Genomic DNA, 11,571 nt, shown 5'->3' on the forward strand with positions numbered 1-11,571 from the left:
AATTAAACCTTCAAATTACAGTAAGTTTCCACTTGAATGAGGCGAATTTGTATATTACTAGTTTATTTCACGCTTCAACCACGAATAAGTACAAATATTTGAAGACAATGTAATAGCTGCATGAAATAAAATATAGTATTTTTGTATATTTTATCTCTCTAAGGTTTTTTTCAGTCAGGTGGTTTTGTGAAAGTGAGTGTGATGTATACAATGTTTTTTTCCTGAGTTTTACTTTTGTAAAAAATAAATATTTTTACTAAATACGTGTAACATCGCCCTCTATAGAACAACTAGATATTTGTCTGGCGGGAAATAAAGTCACATGTTTCGCACATAGACATACATACAAGCTCATGATTCAACAGCGTGTTCAAAAATTGAAGTGACACTGTTTGGTGACGTAATAATTGCTGGAATTGTGGTATGTAACTTCATTAACGTTGATAAAAACTCTGTCGAATGCAAGTTGTAACTTTTTATTATTCTTTGTTATTCTGCATATCGAATATCATAATTACTTAAAATTTAACTTACTCAGTGTTAATGGTACAATGGTAGTTAACTTTATAAACTATAGTTTATTGTTGATTATTAAATCATAATAAATGTCTTGAATTTCTTTTCAAATTGAAATAACATAATCATTCTACATCCACGTGCCTTTCACGACTTTGATATAAATCTTCATATAATTGTATAATTTAAAGTATAACTATAAGCAGAATAGAATAGTAAGTTTATGGTATTATACGCCCTAACTGCATATTAATATATTATTAACAAAATGATTAACTTATTGTAGAACTATGAACCAAGAGATAATTTTAATTTTATTACAACTGTTAAATTAGTTTTGGTTTATGAAGAGTAATATAAGTTTAATTTGGTAGAGAATGTATCACACAACAACATTGTTACTTTGCTTATTATTATTTATCTCCATTCTATGTACTGTTGAGGTTTTGAAAATTGTTACAGGATTTATTTATTTTTAACAGCTAAGACCATTGGACCAACTTGAGGTCCAGTGCTAAAGATGGTGAAAGAATTTGTAGAAGGCTGGGATCTGCTACATACACTAGGTGAAGGTGCCTATGGCGAGTAAGTTTTTATGATAGAAATTGTATGTTTCAAAATTGGTAGTTGAATATTTGCATATTATACTATGTGGTATCATCGTGAAACTGTATTCTTGCAATGCAAACTGTTGTTGCATATTTAAGAATTCTAAAAATATATCTTATCATCTAGTCAGCACAGTTATAAGCTATTAGGAGTAAACCACTTATGTCGTATGTGGCATATCTGCTTTGTAAATTTAAGTTTTTAACATAATTTTTATACCCATGACTCTTCACACTACTTGCATGTTTAACAGTGTGGTGAAAATGAAATCTGGTAAAATAAATAAACATGATCTGAAATTTGAGTTTACTAACTATTATAAAACAAGTCTGACAGCTTGATATCTTATGATTTTGCCTTAGGAAGGCGATGGTTACTTTAATAGTGTGCAAGTTATTGTTTAGATTCTTCAGAATATTTACCAAAAACTTGTTGACCTGTAGTTTATTTTGTCCAGTACATGTGAAAAACAAAAGAATACTAATCTTAGCAGTATTGTATATTAAATGTTTAAGTTATTTCTTTATATATATATATATATATGTAAAACTGTAATTGTTGATTCAGTAAACCTACCCAAATTTTATTCATTGTATAATGTATAATGTTTCTAATTCTTGCTGATTGTACTTTTAATAGGGAAAAAAAATGTTGAAAGTATTATTACAGTTTAAAATTTAGATAAATATGTGATCTAGTTACCTTTGTATGATGTATGTAATATTTGTATCTTTGTCATCATTCTAGAAAATTTTAATACAGTGAAGAAAGATATAAAAGTGATATTAAAAATCACTAATTTGTGTTAATTTAATATTATGGTACTATTATACTTTTTGTTTAGAGTAAAGCTACTAGTAAACCAAACGACAGGGGAAGCAGTAGCTGTTAAAGTTTTGAATCTTTCGAATAGGAAGGATGCTGCAGAAAGTGTCAGAAAAGAGGTAAAAGTTGATATTAGGAAGATTTGAGTATTGTGTTTTTATCTAAACATTTATTCTACTGGACATAGTTATTTTGTTTTAGATCTTTCTTACTGGAGCATTTGTTCTGAGTAGAGGCTATAAAAACTGATTAGCATATCACAGTCAGTACATATAAATGCCGGTATGTATATTTGGATTATGTATTTCAAAACAAAACCAACATATACATATATTCTTTCGTGCTTATTTGAAATGCAGAAAGTTACCCCATGAGTTTTAGACATACATTAGGTCAAACAAAATTATTTTAAAGTAGCACACACCTTTCAGTGCTAAACACTCATTTTGATGTTCTTAGAAACTGAAATATGCTTTACTCTGTCTATAGATTTGTATTCATCGCATGTTAAGTCATGAAAATATTATCAAATTCTTTGGGCAGCGAAGTGAAAGATCTTGTCAGTATATCTTCCTAGAATATGCTGCAGGAGGTGAACTCTTTGATAGAATAGGTAAGCTCTACAAAGAATTGATTAATAAAATATCTGAGAGTTGAAATAAACTGTTTGGTAGAATAGATAAACCAGTAATGAACATTTTGATACAATAGGTAAAATTATTTTCATTATTAGATATGTTTTATTTGTAACTAACGTGAATTGCTTATGTGGAAAAATAAAAATTACATATAATTTAATTTAAGCATTCTTTTAAAAATGTCAGGATATTATTAATAGAAAGTAAAGAGATTGAAAATTAATCATTTGACAAAAAAACTGTTATTTATCTCATGTCTGGAAATTAACCTACCTAAGTATTTTTCTTTGGTAGTAGAAGTAGTCATATAAAAGTATCATACTAAAATTACACAGTTTGCAATTAATTATTCTGTTAAGGAATCAATTAAAAAAAAATTTAGATGAAAAAAATCAACATGAACACTTGTATTTCTGATGATAGTAATGTTTCTCTACAATATTGGTCAGATGTATTAATTGTAAGTTTTTTAGTAGTATACAATTGTGTGGACCCAAGTATTTTTTGACATAGAGATGTTTGGTTGAAAGATTTTCTCAAGCTTACTTCTATTCAGTTGGCAGTGATAACATACTGTAAAAGTATCAAAAATCAGATGAACATAAAACTGTGACAATTATTACTGTGACTATTACAATTATTACTTTATTGTAAGTTATTATGTCCACTTAGAAAAATTGAGCCAATCAGTATCATTTGTAAGAAACTATTGGATAATTACTTATTTTTACTTTGTGCTTCTACTATGTATACTATAAACAAAATACAAAATATGGGTTTGTATTGAATATGGAACAACTATTTATAAATGGAAATAGTAATTAGTAATAAAAAATACTGAGAAGTGAAAAAGTTTGTATTTGAAAAAAACAACAAAAAACCTCAGCTGTTCTATGAGCCACTCAGCTGTGGTTAAAAATATTAGATTTTTTTAGCTAAACAGAACTTCACTTATAAACAAAAAATAATAATAATAATAATCTATGTACAAAATATATGTAATTTTCAGGGCTGTAAATTACTGGCAGCTACCTGGCTAAAGCACAGTGGGTTCTAGTGTTTAGCCAGTGACCATCAAGGGGAACTGGCAGTGTTTTCACAGTTGAACATCAAAGCATGATTATGAATATTCAGACCAATTATGAACAGTAGTAAAATGTTTTTTTTTAAAAGCGTGCTGTGAGAACAAAATTTATTGGAAAATCATACTGGTAATCGATTAGTGAGCCTTCTCTGGTAGCTTGTTTTGCATCTTTCAATAGGATATCCCAGATTTAAAATAATAGCAAGTAAAAACAGCAATTTTTTACTTTTATTATAATATATATATATATTTGTTGGTGTTTTAATATAGGAAATTAATTACCTTAAACATAGATATGAGAGTTGATAATATATTAACAAATATGAAATCAAAAATTCAACAGTCCCTGGAAATTCACATGTAGCTGGCTAGTTATATCTGCTTAGAGCACATAACTCCTGAATTTTTTTTTCTCTCTCTTTTTTAAAAAGTAACTGGCAAACATTTGCCTTTGATCAATAACAAGTTAGACAGAAGCAATGGAACTTTTGTATGCCAATCTTAATTTTTAACTTATAGATAGTCAGTTATTCAGTGCGAATAAAGCACATTGAAATTTTCTATATTGAATAGTGTTAATCTATTAAGTTTTCATTGAAGCTTTATTTTTCAAGTAAGTCTTAAACTGGTTTAACAAAATAATCTCTCTCACAATCTGTAGTGCTCATTTGTAACAGAGACATCTCATTATAATACATAGGTCATTTAGGTGGGAAAAAATGGCAGTCTCTTGTAATGGCATGTGTCTGCATGTGGTATTTAATTTCTTTTTTTCACCACTTGCCACTTTTGAAATAATTCCTTTTTAGTACCTAGGATTTCCAGAAGTTAAAATATTTACATTTGCAATGATCAGTATCAACAACATACTGAAACTCAGTGATTAGATCTTCTTATGATACTTTAAAAAAACTCAATGTGTATGCTCGTATTATGCAGATTTTTTCAGTTACTTGCAGCAAGGCTATACTTGAGTAATTATAAGTTCTAAATTTAGTTTTTGATTTTTGAAAACAAAGGCACGATTATTTTAAAACATTTAAATCATTTGCTATATATATAATGATAAGCAACTATCTGTTGTCTGCTTGACGTTTAGCCAATGTTAACCTTTGTTCTCTGCAGTGGATAGATATCAGTCAATTGTTATTTTGGGTATATAGTGTAGTTATTTTTCTCCTCTGTCTAGTAGTTACTCTAGCACCATATGTGCCCAATTCACTAACCTTACTGTAGTGAACATCATATTCAAATAATAATAATACAACACTCATCAATGCAGGGAGTGAAAAACCACCTACATTTTTCAAGTTTTGGTTTCAATTCTCTTTCAAGCACAGAAATTGTGGCTTGATAATTATTTCATATCTTCTGGTATTATTCAAATGTAAGTGTTAATTATAATTTGAAGATAATATTAAGGTAAGTGTATTTATAAGTAATAAACAAAATTTATATCTATGTCTATCATCCATGTAGCCCAATTAATGATTCTCATACTCTTCAAACATAATGAAACAGTTTTGTTTTGTAAAAATTTGGATGTAGATCATGACAAAATGGAAAAAGACTGCTGTAGTGTGCATGATCCTCTGACATTTCTGATGAATGATTTGGTTTGATGCAAACTCATATCTAATCTTGTGGTGGTAAAAGTTCACTTTTGAATAGCACAACTAGATGTGGGCTTATTTTGTTTTAAAAAAAAAATTCCATTTGAAAACTTTTTGATGGTTTGAGAGTAATTACTGTTTGAAAACTTTATTATGGTTATTCAGTTAGTGGCTGGCTGATTTTAATCATTTCTTATCATATATATATAAGAAATGATATATATGATAAGAAATGATATATTCAAATATATATTTGAATACTGGCACTGAATCCTTTTATCATTTAGTTCACTGTTACAGACCTCAAATGATGATCGATATTGGAATATCGTAGCTGCTATAGCCACTATAGCAAAAGAAAATTATAAGTTGATAAGTAATTCTGATCATCAGTTTTCTATTCTGCTTTCAATAGGTAATAGTAGTTATCACCTATGTTTTTATTTGCATTCACAGCAGGGCTGGATTTAGACCCGTGGAGGCCCTTAACCCTGTTCAAGCTCATAATATTTTGGAAAACAAAAAGTCATATTTGTATATTTTATTATACATATTACAACAGAAAAATAAAATAAACAGACTTAAATGTAAGATTTTCCTTCTTTTGAATTGGTAAATTCATTCAGTATATCTGAAAAATCAAGGCTACGAAGTATATCACTTTCAATACATATTAAAGAAAGACAATTCATTCGTTTTTGAGTCATTGTTGTGTGCAGATCATTTTTGATATATGTATATCAGCTTAGAGAAACACCATTCACTTGAACAGTTGGATATCATGAGTGACAGATAAATCCAAAGAAGAATTTCAACGTTTAGAAAGGATGATTTGCGATTTTTCTTATGAATAAGGAGATACATGAAATGAGCATTACTGATATCACTATGATCATTCCTTTCCTCTAAAAATTAAGTCCACAACCTTTCTAAATGGAACAAGTTTATTACTGAGACACCATTCCAGATCATCAGAATAAAGTTCCAGTAATCTATCTAACATTTCCTGAATTTTATCATCAGTTTGAGAAACTAGATCATCCAAGAAACCCAAATATTCAGCCACATGAGAATAAGCCTCAATTCTCTATACAAGTTCTTGCACAAGACAATTGATGATGTGTATGAAATTGGAGGTTCTGAAGTGGTCTTTTGGGCTCTGTTGTACTTCTTTACCATAATCTAATGGATCTAATCTGACATTACTATGACAAACACGCTCGTGCTGTACACTGTATTCTAATGTGCCACTTTTTTAAATTCCTGATTGTACAAAATCAATAAAATGACCTCGCAACACTTGCACAAATTCCACTAATGATTTCAGCAGTACAATAGCTGTATTGAGATCTACCTTGGAGTCTTGTAGTTGCTTGCTAATCACATCAAATCTTACAATAATAGTGTGCCATAGATCTCTGAAATTCCATGTTTCCAATTTACACATTATGTTCACCAAACCTGATGCTCTGTTTCTATTTTCTCCTTTCTCATCCTCATTAGTAGATATATCTTCAAGTACATCCATAATTTCAGCATAGCCAGATTGTAATACATTAGTGGCATTTGCATGAGTGGACCATCTAGTCTGTGGCAACTCCTTTGGCATCATTAAGCCTCTGATTTGATGTTTTCACTTAAAAGTTGCCAATGACCTGCTATCTTGAAAAAAATGTGTAAAGTCTTTTCACGAAATTGAAAAAATCCACTACCTGAACTCAACAACAACCTGGCCAACATGATTTAACGAATGTGCAGAAAATGGAATGAATACTGTCAGTGGATATTTTTGTCTAACAAGACTTTGCATCCTGTGATAACGTCCACTCATGTTGGTTGCATCGTCATAGGACAGGCCACAACAGTTTTCTATATCAATGTTGACCAAAGAAAGAAAAGAGTGGTGATGTACTAATTTCCTCATTTCAGTATCACTAATGTGTTGTTGTGGAGTTTTGTGTCAGTCACTCATTTCTGTAATGTATATAATAATAAAAAATCAATAATATAATAAAATAGAAAATACAAAAATATTCTGTATATTTTGTGTATGTATGCTTGTGTGTTGCTGTGCATGTTTGTGTGTTTGTGTGTGTGCACCTTGCATATATATCATATGTATTTGTGTTGTGTAGCTGCATGTCTTCTATGTATATCTTTGCATATATATCTATGGACCTATGTACATGTGTCGATGAGTTTGGTGATTTGGAGATGAGTTGCCACCTGCCAGCTTGTTCATTAAATTCTGGGAGCTCCTGGAGCAATGTTGCCAATAAGACAAGCTGACACCTGTATGGATTATTATATTTACAATAATTACACTTGTTTTCTATATTTAATAATTTGTAATAATTTATATTCTATTTCAAGCCATGCGGGTGGAATACACCTATAATTGAACATTTAGAACTATAGAAATATAAATCACTTTAGCCTAATTGTTTACATTTCATAATATTAATATTAAACAAAGAAAAACTTTGTGGGGGCCCCTAAACTGTGGAAGTCCTGAAGCAGTTACCTCATCTGCCTCATGGTAAATCTGGCACTGATTCACAAATTACTACTGGGTAGGCAACTTGTCAATAGACTCTCCTCTGCTACACTTCTATATTAAACTTATGAGTGTTCAAAGACAGTCTTATGTTGTTTTTCCAGTGTAGGGTTGATTTAACGAATCACATTTACAATACTCTTTCTCACACACATTTTTAAATAGTGGACTCAACATCATTCACATACATTTTACCTTACAATAATGATCTTAATATGCAGATTATATAACTTATTTCTTCACATTGTTATTTTTTTTAAATCTAAAATTACACAGTGATGTACATGTGTGTATTCATCTCATGATTAAATATTTCTACTAATGACATGTTTGCATACCTACCATATAACTATTAAAGTACATAAATGGATAACGTGCACGCCTGTGATACTCTAAGGATATTAGTGTAATGATTGTAATAACCATGAATTTCATTCTTCTATAACTGGTTTAGATTATATCTTTTAGTCGGATATATTCAGTTAAAATTGTCAAATTGTTGTGCAGGTTTTTTGCATGTAGCTATGACATTCTTTTTAACTGAGTGTTGAAAGGTTGTAAACATGTCTTAATCCATTTATTTCGGTAAAGATTAGGTATAATACTGGACAGAAACTCGTATCATTTTGTCCCTGTGTCTGATCTCACCTGGATTGGAGTGAGCCTATCTCTAGGGGTGCCATAGGTACTTGTACAAAGTGGTATGAGTTAGAGGATTTTCTCTTTTATAAATGTTATCTGGAATAGTTACGAATGCAATACTTGATGGACAACATATATTTACTGGGATTTAAATATTTACACATATTTTCATTTAAGTAAAGAGGATATACTGCATTTTTTATGTTTTTGTTTAATTTTGGGTGAGAAATAAGAATTCCTCTTGTCTTTGTCCTGCATGAATGAGTGTAGGAAAGCCTCTTACACTAAAGCCAGTAAGAGTCAAAGTAAGTTTAATGACTTACACAATTTTTGTAAATAAAAATGTTATTAACTTCTTCACTTGTACGTGTTTCATTCCTTTGCTGTTCATATTTGATTTTTATCTCTGTGCAAAATTTTTAAAATCTCCATTTAGTGGCTACTTTTGAACTTATCTGATGGTTATCAGTGGATCTGAATATCATATTAGGTGTTTTATTTAAGATACGGTTGGTTTAGAATGGTAAGACACATGGCCATATGGAAGTAAGATACTTGTACGTTTGTTTCAAGTGTCCAACCATGCAATTTTTCCAAGTTTGCAAGTTCAGACCTATAATGCTATAAAAATGAATGATATCATGTACCTATAGTATGAATGGTGGAAGCTCTTATATTTTATTATCAATAACTTTTTTTTAATGTTAAAGAGAGCTAAGTCATCTTTTGTATTGTTTATACTTAAAGTTTGGTTAGTTGTGGCTGGTGTTGATGGCCAGTGCAAGGCAGAGTCATTTCATTTTAATCGTATGGTACTTTATTAATGAAGGCTTAAAATTGATTGATTACACAATCCTGTAATTTTAAACTTCATAAAAGTTGTTTTGGTTTTAATAACAGATTTTCCATAATTCAGCTATATAGATTTTGAAAATACTATTAATTTTTTCTATCACATAAAGATTTTTTACAAGTCGGAAAAAAAAACAAATTCTTACTTAGAGAAAATTATTATTTCGTTTACCACAGTGAACATTTTTTATTATTATGTTTGTTAACAAAAATACAAACAAATCGAAGAAAAGGGAAGAACATTGACGTCAAACAAATATGCATCCTCATTCATCCTGATTTTTTTTTGTGAAATCTACGTCTTTTAATCTCAAACTATGTGTTGTGGCCTATCTTTTATGTATTGCATTAAGACATTTTGTGAAAAATCTGTACGTGATGGAGAAAAATATATATCGTTTTCAGACTTAGCATATGCGAATTACTGTAGAACATGTAAAAATTTCAAGACAATAAAACCATCACAGGCCTGTGTTATTAATTGTAACTTATTTCATGTAAATCTATTTTTCTATAGAGCCTGATATCGGAATGCCTCAACCTGAAGCTCAAAGATATTTTGCACATCTCTTATCTGGAGTGGTGAGTTTTATTTATCTAAATGTTTCAAAGCTAGATAGTTGGTTTTGTTATTGCTTGACATACAATAGATATTTAAAAGACTATATAAATTTACACATATTTTCATTTAATTAAAGAAGGTGTAAATATAAGTTGATAAATTTGTTAATACTTTCACTTACCACTCAGTACTAGGACAAGTGTTTCCAGAAAAAAAAGTATCATGCAAATAATTCCATATGTAGATATAAGCTAATAGTAAATTAACACATATTTGATAGCTTATGCATTGCTTATATGAAATGTTGAAACAAAACATTTCCCTTTAAACTACAGATATATAGGGTGGGTCAAAAGTGACCATACAGTTGTTTCATTTAGACCATATTTTATTTTCTAACATCTTACTCAGATACATAGTAATTAAATTAATTTACTAATATATTCTTTAGTACCAAGTATAAAGTAACTTTTGCCCCACCCTGTACAGTTTTGGAAATTTTTGTGGAAACAGTGAGGAAGATGGTTATAAAAAAAAAAAAAATATCAAAGCTATGGGAATTCTGTAATATAAAAATTAATAGCAACATGATCAGGTGTTGATGGGTTATATTGTGATTGGTGTCATCTAACCAATCAGAACTTTCTACATCAATATAAAGTCTATAAAGTTACAGGCAGTCATACTAAGCCCAGTAGTAGTAGTGTGAATCCAGTAAATGGCTTTCAGTACTGAATTCCTATATGACAGATCTATGCAAATCAAAGTTTTGGCTTTATGCAAGACTGAAAAAGATATGTAAAAAAAGTAAAGTTTATATTAACCATATGTGCATGTGTGGGAGTCAAAGTGCACATGCTATGACCTTTTACAGAATACCATTCAACATGGTATTATGTTTTTTATGTCAAAGTTATCAACTATTCATTTTACTCTTGCTGATTTAGTGACACTGTATGGTAGAGGAGAATAAATACCATATAAAGTATACAGGGACACTGAACCATTGCCCTTTGAACCCTGTCTAACCAATAATCCTGCCTCACAACTTGTAAATCACTAGGCAAAAAAGTTATGTTATTGTATTGAATGATATAACACACTAGCTGCTTGTGAGCATACTTTATGAAGAATTGTTGTTGTTATTTTTTTTATTATCTTACCTAATCTAACATTATCTAACCTAATAAGTTCTTAATTTTTACAGTTCAATTACTTTTATAATAATAAAAAAGATACATAAAAACAATAAATATAGTAACATTTAATCCTACTTTTGTTATACTAATGGTACAAAGACACTAGATAATTATTATTTAATTAATTAATGCACTTAAGAACACATAATCATAACATGCATAAAGCAAACAATATCCTATAACTATCATAATTTAACTAGCTTTCTAATGATGGCATTAAGAGCCTTAAACTAATTCCCAAATTTTCTTGATCTGACCACCACAAAGTAAACTTTCAAACTGAAGAATATATAGACAGTACCGTACTTTGCACTGAAAACAACATAATATAATACATCATTTGATAGATTAAAACTCTGCTTTTCTATTGGATAGTAAAAATGTCAGATAGAACTATTGGTAATTTATGAAAGAGAGGATGTGACAAGTGGGTCTGAACAAATGTCATGATTCTCATACGAGGGTAGATTGAAA

The 11,571-nt window shown here is 29.6% G+C and overlaps 1 protein-coding gene across 2 annotated transcripts in view; it reads left to right on the plus strand.

Moving 5' to 3' along the window:
• The first annotated feature begins 344 nt into the window (after positions 1-344).
• Positions 345-11,571, plus strand: part of LOC106467656 (serine/threonine-protein kinase Chk1-like) — a 33,026-nt gene continuing 21,799 nt past the window's right edge. Inside the window, exons 1-5 of one of the 2 annotated variants that reach the window (XM_013928031.2) lie at positions 345-421; positions 999-1,101; positions 1,970-2,069; positions 2,440-2,563; positions 9,854-9,918. In XM_013928031.2, coding sequence (XP_013783485.1) covers positions 1,037-1,101; positions 1,970-2,069; positions 2,440-2,563; positions 9,854-9,918 — 354 coding nt within the window. In that variant the 5' untranslated portion in view covers positions 345-421; positions 999-1,036. Of the gene's footprint in view, positions 422-712; positions 732-998; positions 1,102-1,969; positions 2,070-2,439; positions 2,564-9,853; positions 9,919-11,571 lie in introns of those variants that run through there. The other variant, XM_022396557.1, reaches the window with a different exon arrangement.

The sequence above is a fragment of the Limulus polyphemus genome, unplaced genomic scaffold (genome assembly GCF_000517525.1).
Source record: "Limulus polyphemus unplaced genomic scaffold, Limulus_polyphemus-2.1.2 Scaffold82, whole genome shotgun sequence".
NCBI classification, from domain to species: Eukaryota; Metazoa; Arthropoda; class Merostomata; order Xiphosura; family Limulidae; genus Limulus; species Limulus polyphemus.